The 16,020-nt window shown below is 40.2% G+C and overlaps 1 protein-coding gene across 1 annotated transcript in view; it reads left to right on the plus strand.

Moving 5' to 3' along the window:
- Window positions 1–8,883: 8,883 nt before the first annotated feature.
- ANKRD10 (ankyrin repeat domain 10) overlaps window positions 8,884–16,020 on the plus strand; it is a 37,177-nt gene continuing 30,040 nt past the window's right edge. The window contains exons 1-2 of the mRNA XM_059493696.1: window positions 8,884–9,116; window positions 14,938–15,090. Coding sequence (XP_059349679.1) covers window positions 8,916–9,116; window positions 14,938–15,090 — 354 coding nt within the window. The 5' untranslated portion in view covers window positions 8,884–8,915. The remainder of the gene's footprint in view (window positions 9,117–14,937; window positions 15,091–16,020) is intronic.

Here is a 16,020-nt window from a genome sequence, read left to right on the forward strand (position 1 = left end):
AACGGTTTTTCCATCTCAAGAAAAATACAATTTTTTAAATCTTCTCTTTAATTGAAAAGAAAAAGTAAAGATATCAGTAAGATATTTTAAAAATGAAAAGAAACTTAAGCATCTCATTTAACAGCTTAAAAACATTCCAATTTTAGTATGAAGTTTTGAACTATTTGTAATTTTTTAAAAATCAGATTTTCATTGAAAAATATTATACTTTACAGAGAAAATGTGTTCTGAAGGAGCCCACACATATTTTCAGTAAAAAAGCAATCAGTATTCTTTGATTGAAAATTTAATCAGGTCTAATTTTAATCCAATGTCTCAAATACTTTCCCAAAATATATTTTTACAATGTCTTTCCACTCCAGATGTAGTAAAAACTATTACTAATCCTGTCTCTCCTTGATCTCAAAGTCTACCTTCCATTTCAGTTGGGACAAGTATTAGTCTCACTTCAAACCCCAATTCTGGATTTGCATTTTCCTAGAACAGTCTTCTCTTCAACTCTGAGGAACACAATAATCCTCAAATGGCACACTCGAAATTAAGACGTATCTGTTTGTTGTTATATGTGCACAAATTTACCAGAAATATAGATTCCATGCATTTTTGCCTTCCAATCAATATCAAAAAGCAATCAAATAAAATCTGTACCATTTTTCTGTATTTTCAGCAAGTCATGGTGATCCTTGGCCTGGATACTACATTTAGTTACTAAAAATTGCAGTAGGCAGATGGCTACCCAAACTGAATCATACATAACCTTACTCAAAGTTATTAGGGAAATTCAACATGAGACATTACGACTGAAGCTTGTGTTTATATGGTTTAACTAAGGTTATTTGGTAGGGATTTTTAAAAACATATTTAAATAAATCAATGCAAGCATCAGTGAGCTAATCTACATAAAATAAATTTGCTTATCTACTCCGGATTTTGTGGATTTATCAAACTCTAAAACTGGTAAGTGCTATTGTGTATCAGCAAAGAGGTGAAGAAATCTGACTCCTGTACCATCTAAATGTTGGCTCCCCAAGACAAGTGAGAAGTCCAGGAGAAAAAGGTAGGGATGCCTTGTACCTGGAATATCCAGAGTTCCCAGTGAGCACATTTCATTGAAGATTATATATATACAGAGAGATAGATATAGATATAGATAGATAGATATAGATATAGATGATATAGATATAGATATAGATATATATAGATATATGTTGATCACAGCATCACAAACAGTTCCTCTAAGAGCTATTTCAGAGGACATGCTGTTGATTGTTAGTTTAAAGCAAAATTTAGAGGGCAGAGTACTGTGTTTGTCTGAACAGAGCTCAGAGGACTAGCAATTACTGGGATGAACTGACTAGCAGTGAAATCAGACTGAACACATCTAGTTTAATCCTGTATGAACAGACAGATGTGCTATTTTAATTCAGAAGATTTGGTAGAACTGGGACCTGATAGAAAAAAAATTTCTCTGAGTAAAAACATTTGAAAAGTCAAGTGTTATTTGGAAGGTTACATTTCTAAACCACAGAAGAAAAATCATCACAGAAGTGTAGAAGCATGTTTCACTTCAGCTTTTCAAGGCAATCTTACAGCAACATTTTATTTTCAAAGGAGACAACCACAAGATGGCTCCTTTCATATGATGCTAGCTGAAATAGAAACCATTTCTGATAACACAGGCTGGTTAGGTTTTTTTTAAATCTGTCTCCTGAAACACCAGGCACCAATCTCCAGTGAAAATGTGGTGCCACAACTGCTTTGTTAAACCACGGTTTGGGGAGGAGCATAGCCTTTTGAGAAGAACCAAATCCCCCAAATACATCTAATCTCACTGGATAAGGTGCAGGTTTCAAGAAGACTTGTTAAGGTGTTCTGCTCAGAGACACATTTCACACTCTTCACCTTCCTCTGGATTTTTGTTTCCTCTCTTTTTAAATAGAAATGACAATTTCACCTGTATTAAAAACTTTCCCATGTGAAGGTTTCTAGATTATTACACAATTAACCCATCCAGTTTTCCAGATAGGAGTTACTTACTGAATCCAAGTAATCAGCAAGTGAGATTTATATTCACCCTAAATGTTAACTTTTTAAAAAAGTTTTATTTTTATTTTTACAGTCAGGACACAATTTGAAGATGAGGACATAGAAGAACCTTCTCCTTACTGTGGTTCAGGCTCAATATAAATGGAAGTGGTTTGGTATTGATTTCTTACAGTATTGTTTTTAACCAGAATACTGGTATTTTGCCACTCAAGAAATGTTAATTTTCAGCTAAAATTGGTAAGGAATGTGGGAAAAAGAAAGGTAATTTGTCAGAAAGCCAAAAACTATAATTAACTTATCTTTTAGTGACCTCCAGACCTTATCATTTAGGAGCTAGACTTCTCAGCTGAGCACAGCCCAGATGATTCACATATATGAAGAAGAGGAGAGCAGAGTTGCACAGAGGCAGAATTGACAAAGCCTTATGATGAAAAAGGTCACTCTTCCCAGGCTCATAAAAGATGGCAGCTTTACAACTGTAGTGCAACAAATCCATTTTTATTTATTACCCACGAAATCGCATCGTTTCCTAAGCAGCAAAGTTTTTAAAAAGGGCTTCTTTACGCATGAGTAAATATTTTCCCAATGAACTCTTGGTTTGTCTTGCAACCCAACCCTAGTTTATTTAACAGTGAGATTGCTTTCTCCAGGGAAGGCAGTCAGAAATGGGGGATGGGAAAGGGAGAAATTGGCTCTGTCTACAGGGCACAGCTGCTCTTTGCTACTAGCCTCCAACAGAGTAATACATCAGTAATTATTTGAAAGTCAGACAGATTCCCTGCTTTTCTTGCCAGACAAAACTCTGAGAACTGAGTGGAAAGGAGGATAAAGGATTTTCAGTTTACTGTTTTTCCACTCATGACTTTTTTTTTCCATGTTAGCAGCTACTGCTGCCATTACTTTTCTGAGCTTTGTCCCTCCAGAGGCCTCACATATTATGCACACTCAGTTTTAGTTCTTGAACACCAATGTATCTAAGTTTATAAAATCAGTTTTACAAAATGTTTTAGCTCTTTCACCCAATAACTTCCATCTGAAAAAAAAAAAAAGTGTTTATTTCTGACTCTGTTTTAGGAGTGATTTAAATAGAACACTTGGTCTTCACTGAAGAAAGGTGAAGACAGCTAAAAATCGAGATAAAAACAACATACTTCAAGTGGTGCCTCACTCAGCTGCGGTTTAATGTAAGCAAAAATAGGAAGTAAATCTAATCTTTGAACTGCTCCCTGAAAATTATGAGTCAGTCTCTATTTACACTAGGAAAATGATGTAAAGTTCCCACCACTGCTAAAAAAAACATGGCATCTAAAGAAATGTCACATTTTCATTACAGTTCACTGAGAGTTTTAAGAGAAAAAAAGGGAAAAAAGGAAAAAAAAAAGGAAAAAGAAAGAAAAAAAGAAGATGAATAACATCTTAATAAGTTTGTCCTTTGGGAAAATAACCCTCAAAGACAGGAAAATGGAAGAAAACACAAGGAGTAACTACAATGACCCACAGACCCAGAACTACACTCAGGCATAATGTAGGATGCAAACAGCGACTCTGTGACAGCCTCCTTCAAACAGAAGAGGTTAATGGGACTCAGGACCAGACAAATTTTGATTCAGGGTTAATGGGAATCAGGACCAGACAAATCCTTATGTGACTGAGCACATGAATTTAAATGACATTTGTGGAGAAGTGTTAGCCTAAGAGGCCTTCAGACTCCCAAGATATCTATCAGCTCTGTGCAGGCATGGCAGAGAACTTGTGTAAACTTATCCTGCTCTGCAGCAGCTGCCAACAGGAACAAATATTCTTGGGCATCTCAAATGGCACTAGAAATGTATACACGGCAACTAAATAAAGCTCTAAGTGTCAACTAGTGCAAACTTTCTACAAGAAAGGGGGAATTTGAATGAATTCTCTATTTGATGAAATTCTGGAGTATTTAAAAAAAAAAAAACCAAAAAACCAAAAAAGCAACAAAATCCAAAACAACAACAAAAAAACCCAACAAAATCCTGACTTTGTCCAGTACAAGTTATTATAAAATGCTCCATATTCAACCAGTCTGAAAAGAAAATATAATTTATTTGTATCAGAGAAGACAAGTACACTACAGCAAATCCTTTTCCACAAAGCACACATTTAAAATATCCTGTTTACTTTTTAAATATATACTTGTTAGACTAGTGAATATTCAAGAAGCCTTCAATTATAGACCATTTTATTTCTGTGCCATTAGCCAAAAGAGAACATAATAGCAAACTTAGCTAAAATAAAGCCAATCTCTTCTTCCACTCCACTTTGCCTATAAGCTCCTCTGTGTGTTCTGCTGTTTGAAATTTAATTCTGTTAAACACCCCAACAAAACATGAAGTCTACCTCCTTGGGCTGACAGAAACAGAAACAAAGCTTCTCACTTCCCTTAAAAGACCAAGAATAGAACTGAGGATGAAATTAATGCAAATAGGGCTGCAAATAACTACTTTTTTTCAAATATACAGAAACATGTTCTGCTAAGTTTAGTAGGTGAACTCTCTGAGTAATTTAAAAAACCAAGAATATATTTTTTTAATAAATAATACTGTAACTATTTACAATACTAATTACTGCATTCCAATACAGACTTCAGTTTAACAAACATTAAACATATAAAACACTAAAATATCTTTATGTAAAACAGCAAATGAAAAGAACCTGAAATGCTACATATTACTGTGCCCCTTTTTCATAAAAGTTCATAAATCCCAATTTAACCCATGACTCTCAATTTCTTGAATTATGCCATGTGCAAACAGACCATAATAGCAGGTCAAGGAAACCAGATCTATAATCTAGAAAGAAGTTAGAATCACAAAACAGATTTATATTTTATGTATCTGATCTTTTGCACAGCAAGACTGTTGAAAATCTCTTTAAGATATGTCTTGCTCTGTACAGAATTAAACCACAATAATGACAGAGAAGTACAAAAGAATAAATTATAATGTAATTGAAAGAAAATGTTAAAAATCCCAGAATTTCCATGTCCTCAGTTTCACAAGGTACAGTAGTTAAAGATTTTACTTCTATTAAATTTAATTAACTTATGAAGTCCATTGCCAAAATATTTTAAGGAAGTCAAAGGAAATGCAGAATATCAAAACATACACGTTTTTACATTTATCTGTATAATGATTCACATTTCAAAAAATAGAGAGACAAATGTGATTTCACAAGTCATATGTCAACTACAGACTGATTAAGGAATCAGTCTCATATAGAGAGCACTGTGCTCTGCTATTTTGGAACTTTTGGTGTAGATCGCTAGCATGGGAATAAAAAAGATTGACCTCATAACAAAGAATTTAGTCACAAAACAAGATATACCAGAGTTCATTTCCACATGCTGAATTCCTGCACAGCATTGTTAAAGCCTTTTCCCCTCTCTGCCTCTTCCCCCTCTCCAAAAGAAATGCAGTGGCAGTTGTCACCCTTGTGGGAATCACTGGCAGGTGAATGAAGTCACTGTCCATAAGGAAACTAGCCTTTGTCTGGTGTTGCAGTTTCTAAATCCCTGTATGAGACAAAAAACACATGCAAATCTTGAATATTAATCTTCTCAAGGCCAGGAATCTTTTTGTTCCTCTTCACTATAACCCATGGTCTTTACATTTATTGCCTTTTATATGTTTATAACATAGTTATAAACAATATGTGAACAACTATGTCAGTGCTTATACACTACACTATAAAAACATTGCTTTTTCAACCTGGGAAACCATGTCCTTTAATACCAAACATTTTGGTAAGGTCCCCTTTTATGGCATAAGTTTTGGTAAAGGTTGGGGGTTTTGTTTTGGTTTGGCTTTTTCCTTTTTGTTTTTGGGTTTTGTGTAGTTTGGTTCTGGGTTTTGTGTGGTTCGGTTTTTGTTTTTTTTTTTTTTTTTTGTTTTTTTTTTTTTTTGTTTTGTTTTTTTGGGTTTTTTTTGTTTTTTTTTGTTTCAATTGCTCCATCATACAGGATCTGCATTATAAAATCCCCAAACCAGGCATGCAGATATAAAAGTGTTAGCACCTGCCTAGCTACACATGGGAAAAAAATCCCCATAGCCCAGGATCAGAAGTGCATATAGGATGATGAACTTTCAGAGCTTTTGAAAACAAAGGCCACGTCCAACATAAAATGGGCCAATAAAATGTTTGGTTTTGTAGGGCTAAGGATAAGGGATTGAACTGAAAGTTGTTGTAGCTGAAAGTACTCCCCCCCCTGGCCAAAGCATTTCGCTTTCCCGTGCTTCAGTGTCACCATCTAAAAAAGGGCTGATGTGTAATCCATCCTCCTTTGCACATTATTCTGAGATCTATATCTTGGCAGCATTCTAGAAGCTGAAGTGATATTTTAATTTGGTGAATATATAATAAAATATAGGGCATGTAAATATTAGCTGCAGTAACACCTCATGTTGAAATGCCTTGTCTGTATATGCATAGAACAGTGTTCTGTTTTTTACCTCAAAGCACTTCGATTAATTGAGCTTCTTACCACCACTCAGGACAGGATTTTATTATTCCCATTTTGAAGATTAAAAAGATAAATAAGCCTTTACAGTTTAAATAAAAAAGACAGTTAAGGTTAAAACAAAAGCTTCCGAAGGCAAGATTTCCATCTTCATATTCTGACTTGATACAGCTATAAAAATATAGCCTCATTTCAAGTTAATTATTTACTAATTTAGAGTTAAATATCTTGATACCAGATTTGTGCTTCTAGTCGTAAATACAGAGAGCTGTGTGTTATTACATGCAGATCAAAACAAAACTTTGAGAACACAAAAAAGGGGTTTCATTTTGCTATGATTTTTACAGTCCAAATCCATGGTTTGTAGCTCAGGCCATCCCTGTGATATTTTAAGGAAAATCTTAAGCCAAATCTCCAGTTTGCTGTTGTGACACCTTTCTGGAAAGAGCCTTCTCTACATGAGAGCAGTACAATCCAACCAAACACCCACTCTTTATCAGTGCCTTTCCACAATGAATGAATTCCTTAATCACCTTCTTGGAGGCTAAAAAATGGCCCCATATGCTGATTGTCCAATTCCTTTTCTAAGATTTTACATATGTACCAGAAGAGTATTTGCCACGGGATGCATATGCCAGAGGGGCATTTTGTGCTGGGCTATAAGCCAAGGTGCAGTTCTTTCTGTGTGCAGGTGTTTTTCTTTGTGCTGAAACCTTATCTCTGAGCACTGGATACTGTACACACACAGCTTTATACATGCCAAAACGCAAAGAAACCAAATAAATGTGAGGAATGCCACAATTTCGGAGCAGTCAGGAGTCCTACATTAAGAAAAAGATATTTCACAGTATCAGTGATCAATTAATGATTAATTAATAATCAATTTAACCTGATGTTAAAGACAAGCTTTTTAAATGTCTGGGTCTCTTGACACTTTTAACAGAAATTCATTTGCACCTTCTCTGCCTCAGAATTCCTGGCTTGCATTGCCCAATAATGTACACTGAAAAAGGAGTACTCCTTGACACCCAGAGAAGTTGTGGAAGCCCCTGGAAATGTTTAGGGGTGGTTGGATGGAGATCTCAGCAACCTGGTCTAGTGGAAGGTGTCCCTGACTATGGCAGGAGGGCTGGCTTGATCCCTTCCAACTGAAACCATTCTATGCTTCGGTGATTCCACGATTTTCAACGACAGGTGAGCGAACTTATATTTAAACAATTGTACTTCTCATTATCATCAGTTAAATTTTACTGTTGTCAGAAAACGACATTCACAAATACTTCGGACAGAAAACAATTAGGAGCAACCAACAGAAGCTCCTTAAAAATTCTGCGGAGCCATTACCCAGGGACTGATTTCTGGTTCAAACAATCTAAAATCAGGCACTGTCATTTTAACCAGACACTGACAGGGTTATCCTTTGCTTTGCAATCCACTGAGCAGCACAAATCCATAGTGATCTCCGAAACTGGCTTGACAGCACGTCCGTGGTGTACGGGAACAAACCACGACAGGCGCTGCTCGCGGCTCAGCCCCGTCGTGCTGCCGGCACCTTTTCCCTGCGGACACACGGACTGGCGGGGACACACGGCCCGAGGCGGACACACGGACCGGCGGGGACACACGGCCCGAGGCGGACACACGGACCGGCGGGGACACACGGACCGGCGGGAACACACGGCCCGAGGCGGACACACGGCCCGAGGCGGACACACGGCCCGAGGCGGACACACGGCCCGGCGGGGACACACGGCCCGAGGCGGACACACGGCCCCGGCCGCTCCGGCCACAACGGCCCGGGGCGGCGGCGAGAGCGGCTCTGCCGCCTCGGACAAGGGAAAATCCGGGCGTGGGCGAGGAGAGGAAGAGAGAAGAGTGGAGTGGAGAAAGGGGAGGGAGAGAAGGAGGGAGAAAGAGGGAGAGGGAACAAAAAGGAGGGACAAGATTAAAGGATGAGGGAAGAGAAGCGGTGGGGAGAGGGAGAGAAGGGAAGGGAGAGCGGGAGGGAAGAAAGGCGGAGAGACGGGGAGAGGGAAGGAGGGACAGGCAAAGTCGGAGCGGGAGGCGTGAGGTCGAAGGAGCACGATCGGGAGGGTGGGCAGAGCAGCAGCCGCACGCTCGCCGCTCGCTGCACCCCACCTCACACCGCTCCGCTCCGCTCCGCCCGCGCCGCTCCGGGCTCCCTGAGGGCCGCGCGGCCCCGCCCTTCTGGGGCGGAGCGTCACGGGCGGCCCCGCCCCGCTCCCTTTGTGCCGGGGCCGCGCGCGCCAGCCGCAGTCGCCGCCGCTTCCCGCCAGGGCAGTGCGTGCCCGCCCGCTCCTCTTTCCCCTTCTCCCTCCCCCATTCCTTCCTATTCCCTCTCTCCGCTCTCCCGCTCGCCATGTCGCTGGGAGCCGGCCCCGAGGCGGGCTTCTCCAGCGAGGAGCTGCTGACCCTGCGCTTCCCCCTGCACCGCGCTTGCCGCGATGGGGACCTGCCCGCCCTGTGCGCGCTGCTCCAGAGCTCGCCCCGCTCCGACCTGGCGGCCGAGGATTCCTTCTATGGCTGGACGCCCATCCACTGGGCCGCGCACTTCGGCAAGGTGGGGCCTGGCCGGGCTCAGCCGGCGGCGGGAGCGGGGGTGGGAACGGGAAGGAGAAGGGGAAGGAGGGAGCGATTCCCGCTCGCGCGCAACGCGGCGCCATCTTTGCCCCTAGCGCGCGCTGTGCCGGGAGGCGCCGCCGCCCCCCTCCCTCACCGCCTCCTGCCGCTCCTCAGGGAATCGGGCGGGACGGCAGCGGACAGCCGTGGCGCTTGGCTCCGCTCCTGTCCCCGCGGTCAGCGAGGCGTGGGTGGCGCAGGTCACGGGGCTGGCGGCACCTGCCGTCTCGGCATCACTCATCCCACCCCCACTGCCGGCGGCAGCCGCCCCTCTCCCTCCTCGCTGCTTTCCCGGCTGGTAGCGGCGGCCCCGCGCCTCGCCCGGGCCACCGGCACAGGAGCGAATGGCGCGGAGCAGCCGATATCCCCAGACCCCCTCGGGGGACGCCGGCCGTGCGGGCTGGAGGCACCGCCGCGGCGCGACCTCTTCCCCGCCCTGGGCTGATCCTCCTGCCTGCCGGCCCTGCCTGCCGGGGCGCTTTGTCTGCGCGCTCCGCCCGCGGCCCGGGCCCTCCTCGGGCTCCGCACCTGGAGACCGCTGTGTTGTGCTGCCCGTGTTATGACAACCGGCTCGTAGGAGTTTGGGCAGAAGGTGCTGCTGGTGCCTGTAAGGCGCTCCCCTTTTGCCTTCGGTAGGAAAAATAAATCGCGGTTCATACGTGTGGAATTTTCTGCATTGGCGTCGTTGCGTTGCAGAAAAGACCAAAACATACGAAGTAGCTCCGCTAACTTCACACCTTAGAATAAGTGGTATTCTAATTCCTGGATTTTAATATAGGCGTTTCCTGTTTCTGATGCAGTGAGTATCTCAGACTATGCAGGATTCTAGCCTGGAGGATTGGGATCTGTTCTTTTCCTCATTGATTTGTCTGAGTTTAGAATTCGAGGGGCTTTTGTTCTTGTTCTCCCTCCCATTTCCCACATACTTCTATTTGCTTATTGGTTGTGCGCCAGAGCAGGAAGATTGATGTACTTAGGCAGTTGTCATGGTTTATAAAAGGACATTAGAAGATGGTTTCTATGCCTTATGTGATCTTAGCTGCAGTTGCTTCTTTGAGAAGCTTTTAGAAGCAGCTTTATCTAAGTCGTCTTCCAGTCCTAAAACAAAGGCAAACAAAAAACCCTAAACCCACAAAATCCAAAATGTAGAATAGTCTTTTATCGGTTGAGAAAGAAACTAATAATCTGCACGCTGAAAAAAGGTGGACTGCCTTTATTTTATTTGTGAAGTACACTCGCAGGAAGTATTAAGGTACTAATTGGCCTTATGGTCTTCTGTTTCTTTTTTCTGTCTTGTAAGAATTTCTTTTCAGTATGAGCTTCTGGCAGTCGTGCTGTTGTGAGGTAGTATTTACTTAATTGTTGGATGTAGATTTTGGATAGTGGATATGTGGTTTTGTTTTTTTTTCCTTTAAGCGTCTTAAGTGCCTGCTAACCATCCTAGGTTGAGTGACCTTTGTGTACATTCCAGTTTCTGTTGAAGAGACTTTTGCAGGAAGAGCAAACAAAGGGAACAAGTCGGCCTGCAACACGTTGTATTGTATTTGCTATTTTCATTCTTAGGTATGGGCAGAATTTGATGGGTGGTGGTGTTGCATATGGGGGGAAATCTGGCAGATGAAATGAGACAGAGTTGATGTAGGCTGTAAATGGGTTTTACAGAATTTTGTTCATATGTTTTGTCCTAAAAGCCATCAGATCCAGGCAGCAATTTGTGGAAGTTATCTACATTCTTTATAGTCTAGTTAAATTGTGTTCCTTTCTCAGAGCCAAAGACTGCACAACACTTATAAAAAGTTACAATAGTGTATTGGGTCCCAGATCCCACTGGTTTTGTGCTTGTGTGGCACAGTTACATTTGTACCTTTGAGCAGTTAACAGTGTTGCCAGCAGTGAGACGAGAGCTGCTCAGATGCATGTCTTACATTCACATTTATGGTGTTTTTGTTTCCCAAATTCAAAAGGAAATGTAAAATTCTTCTGTTTCTCAAAGTACCACAGTTTTCAAATGTTGATTTTTGAAGCATTGGTTAACAGTTACTGAACAGGTCTCTTTCTCTTCACTTCTTTGTTTTTCTAGATTTTGTGGGATTTTCACTTGTTAGGTTTTTTTTCTTTTCCTGGAAAAATTATATATGATGACAGAACTTCATGTCTGTCTGTGATACAGGGCCAATTAGTAACATGGTCCACCAGACCATTGCTTCTCACTGCAGCTCTCTAGGACCCTGAAAAGACAAAACTGGTTTAGTTCTGTTCTGGAGCTACTTGTGAGCAATGAAATCTAACCCAGTTCATACATGCGCACACATGTGTGCCTGCACACACAGCAGGAGTCCGGATTTGATGAACTTCAAAGAGTTTTCTTTCCCTCTGCCTGTGGCTCAGGTTGAACATAAGATGGCTCTCCCTGCATCAAAGGGCAGTACAGAGGGATTTTACAGTGAAGCTGTGTAGAGCTAAATTCTTGCATATAGTTGTAGATATGCTTCAGGAAGGAAGTAGCAGCAACAGTCAAGTTGGTTATAAATGATTATGTGAAAGAGAAAAGGTGGCTTATGGGGGAGAAAATACTGCTGTAACACCAGTACCAGTAAAAATGGGGTCTCTTACAACTAAAAGTGAAAACAGGGTTCTTGCATAACTTATTCTAAGGCACACTTCTCCAGTTTGCAGGTAATAGTTAAAATACCAGCAAAGTCAATTGGAGGTGATGGATATTGCAGCTTGTGTTTCTAGCTGTAATATCTGGGCATTTAATGACAGTATGGAGCTCCTTTTAGAGAGAGCAGCAAGTGCAGATTTACTTGCTGTGTGGATTACCTGTGGTGGAGTTTGCATTTCAGGACATTCCCTGACTGCAGAAAAGTGCTTGTCTCTTGAGATGTGAATTAATTCCCATTAGAGTTTCTATATTTTAATTGGAGTTAATTATATGGTGCCCTAAATTACACTGATATTCCACAGCTTTCTGAGAAGATGGGTCAGAATGTAAAAATGTTAAGTCTTAAAAAGCTACCAGAGAGGTAGGAAACACAGGGCTTGCATAAAAAATTGATTTTAATATTAATTTTAGTTCATTGTTTTGGACTAACCTTAATTTTCTTTTTAATCACTTGCAATTGAATTTTTATTTTCTCTGACCACATCTCTTTGCTTGTGCTCCTTGCCCACTTTTGTTTTTTGTCATTTGACTGCTCACGTTTTGGGAAGCAAAATAGTAGTAAATATGTTCTGTTTCTTTTGGAACAAAAGTGGTAGAGATAAAAATGCCTGTCTCCTGCTTGGTGTTTTTCTAGTGTTGTGGCCTGTATGGAGGCCTGTCTTTCTTCACTAAATCAGTTTAACCTCTGCTTTAGGTAGGAAGATATCTACTGTATTAAATTTAGGTCATTTAATGAAAGTGGACTTGTGTGTCCTGATCTCGAGCAGAAATGATCAAGTGAGGTATTGTTTTTTGTCATGATGACTTTTTCTGTTCATGGATGTAATTAATCTCATTCTTCCATAACGTTGGAAGAAGCAGGTTTTTCTGACAGCCATGATAGAGCAGATCCATGCTCAAGCTTTTAATGGGATGAAATGTATTCATAGTTAAAGCTCTATGACTCTAAAGTCAGAGTATTAAAAAAAAAAAGGAAAAACAATGTTTAAAAGTGAAGTTGCATGGATAATCATGGTGTGTGGCCCTCTTAGATCCAGGCAGTGCAGGATAGTGCTGGTGAATCAGTTTGTGTTTTTTCCTTTTCAGTCGATGGGCTGGAATGCCAGTCTACTTAAGGAATTCTTTCAGCCTCGTGCCTGTGCAGGAAATATTATTCTTTCCTGAAGTTGTAATGCATGTCTGGAAGTGTTTTCAAATGAACTCTATTAATAAAGTCTATTGTTTTAAAAACAGGCTGAAATTTATTTTTGCCTTCAGTTACCGCAGATGAACCTCTTGGTGTAGCTAGAAGGGTGTTTTCCATCACATGACTTATTAATAATTAAAGTGTTACAATTTAATTAATACCTACTAAAGATTGACAACAATATTATGAGTGCTAACATGTGAAGATCATTGAAAGTCTAATATTGGTAAATGCAAAATGTAGTTCAGTAGTAGTCTAGTGTTGGAGTTATAAATTTCCTTAAGTTATTGGATACGTTGGGTTTTTTCCCCAACAAAAGTGCTCATTTTCTTTTGAAAAGGTGCTTTCTCTTTGGCAGTGTTGATGTTTATGGAGCTAGATTCATTAATAGGCAGTGTTTCAGTTATCCTCACCCTTTCTTCATACAGTTTGTGAGTTCCTGGTACAGCTGTGTCCAGCCTTAACCCCATTACAGTCCAAAAAAATGACTTCTGTATGTCCAAAGGGATAGGGTTCACATGGTTTTGTTTGAATTGTTTGAGGGAAGGAAACAAATGAAGCTGGCAATGTGTTTGAAAAACTAATGTAAAATACTTCATTACAGTGTTTGGTACTTTTATTTCATGTGTAGTTCAGCAAGAACAGGATTTTGCAGGTTAAGAGAGGGAGAAAGAAAGGCTGACACACAGCAACAGAGAAGAATATTATAATCCTGATGTTGATGCTTCTTTCTGAGTCAAGCTGCCAGCCCACATTCAGATGATTTTTAATTGCTCCTTTATGGCCAGACTATTCCACAGCTGTGGTGTGGCTGATGTTTTCTTTAATTGTGATACACTGAGACAACCACAGATTTGTTTTATATGAACCAATGCCTGAGCTGGTGTAAGGGTCTTTGTTTTGCTGCTGCATTTGTGTGCAGTGGTATTTGTTTTCTACCCACAGTAAATGGATGCCTAGACTAAACTGTTTATTCCAGGGTCGTGAGTTTCTTTTCCTATCAACAATACAATGTTACTGTGTGACAGGAAAGGAGTGTTGTTTTGACTATTTTTGAAAGTTGAGGTCATCGTAGCTGTGGTTTGCCTAGTTTCTACAAATGAGAAGTTATGAACCTTTAAAAATAGTATCTGGTTATCTGACACTTCTGGTTAGTATGTTAGGAGAAAAGGCAGAATATAACTTGACCATTACTGCAAATTTTTAAAAGAAAAAAAGCTTTTATTGTCTTTGTGGTGTCACAAACAAGCAGCCTGTTTTGTTTTAAACAGTTTCTTATCTGAAATAACAAGAAAAGGGTGGAATTGATTCCTTTTATAGATTTAACACATTGTATGTATTCTTAAGTATTATTTTTCTTGACTAATCTTCTGTCATTCCAGGAATACAGTAAAAAAATGAAAAATCTTTTATTTTTCTGATCTAGCTTTATATAAACTCTGCTGGGAGTACGAGTCCAGCATCTATGTATCTCCTAACAACACTTTTGTTTTGGCAAATGTTATCTAATAGTGTCTGGTTAGTATCATGTTTGCTGGATCAGAACTCTCCCCCTTTTTCCCCCTCCTTTTCTTTCTTCCCTTTCCACCTTCATAACAAAAGTGAACTGAATATCTCTTGTAATTAGGATTGAAGGGTTTGTGTCCTCTTCTTCTCTCTTCTGAAATTAAAGATGAAACTGTTTTGGAGGTGAGAATTAAGTACTTCTCAGGTGTGGTCTATGACCAAATGGGGAAGGAGTGAAGGAGAAGGGAGCAAGTCCTAAATTCCATATTCTATCTTATTTTTCATTCACGTAGTCTTACTAGCAAGTCTAGCTCTTCTGGGTTTTATGTATTTATTACCACATGCTAATTGTCATAGCACATCTGTGTAACATTTTTGGTTTTGTTTTCCCTCATGTCTTTAAAGCTGGAGTGCCTAATGCAGTTAGTAAGAGCTGGAGCTTCTGTAAATGCCAGTACGACACGGTTTGCTCAAACACCAGCCCACATTGCTGCTTTTGGAGGACATCCACAGTGCCTGAATTGGTTGATTCAAGTGGGGGCCAACATAAACAAACAGGTATGGATTAATGTGTATTTCATGTGTGCTTATAGTTCTGCAAGGAGGGTCTTGATCCCTTTTTATGACATGTATGAGCCTTACATTAACATACAGATGCTTCATTTTTGACATCAGCTGAAGTCAAGTGACTTAATTATCAGTTAGAGACATTTTACACTGAGGTAGAGGTAGGACTAATAAATGTCCTTTAAGCCTCTAGGGGTTTGGAGGATATTTGTTTTAGGAGTTCACATCTTGCTGCTTCTTGAACAAAGTGGTAATGTTGCCTTGTATTGGCAGCATTAGCAAATACTCTGATATTGTAGTGCTGCTGTAGGGGCAAGAAAAAGACTAGTGAGGAACATAATACTTTATAAATACGCTAATAATAGAAAAATTGACTTACTTACAGAACCATGAGACCTTTGTGGTGCTTCATGATTTATCATACATTTAACTAGTAAGAGCTGCCTTGATTTATTTTAAGGTGCATTTGGTTTTATGTTGTTTTACTTTTAGATTATTTCTGAAGCTTTTCTAGTAGCTTTCTGAAAATAGATCAGAAACATGTACTTGACTAACAAAGAATGAATAGGTGATTTTTAAAATTTCTTTTGCCCATTTTTTTACTATAAGTGTCATTAGTTTAGGTGAGTATGTAATTTATTTGGTAGCGGGGAGTGCATTAATATAGCAAAATTCCTGCAAAGGAGTGTTGTACTCTCTGGTACAGTAACAGAATCAATACCTAAAAACTGTCATCATGTTTTTAAGAAAATGTTTGAAGCACTGAATGAATCTGTTATGTATGCTAGTCATCCATAACATCCTTTTTAATGGTAATCAAAAGTATTTTTAATAATATTCTGAGAGTAATTAATACTACAGCATATCCTGTTGTTAAAAGCTGTGGTATAGCACAGCATCCATAAAATGTCTGGCCTGTTA

This window comes from Ammospiza nelsoni, chromosome 2, assembly GCF_027579445.1.
Source record: "Ammospiza nelsoni isolate bAmmNel1 chromosome 2, bAmmNel1.pri, whole genome shotgun sequence".
NCBI lineage: Eukaryota > Metazoa > Chordata > Aves > Passeriformes > Passerellidae > Ammospiza > Ammospiza nelsoni.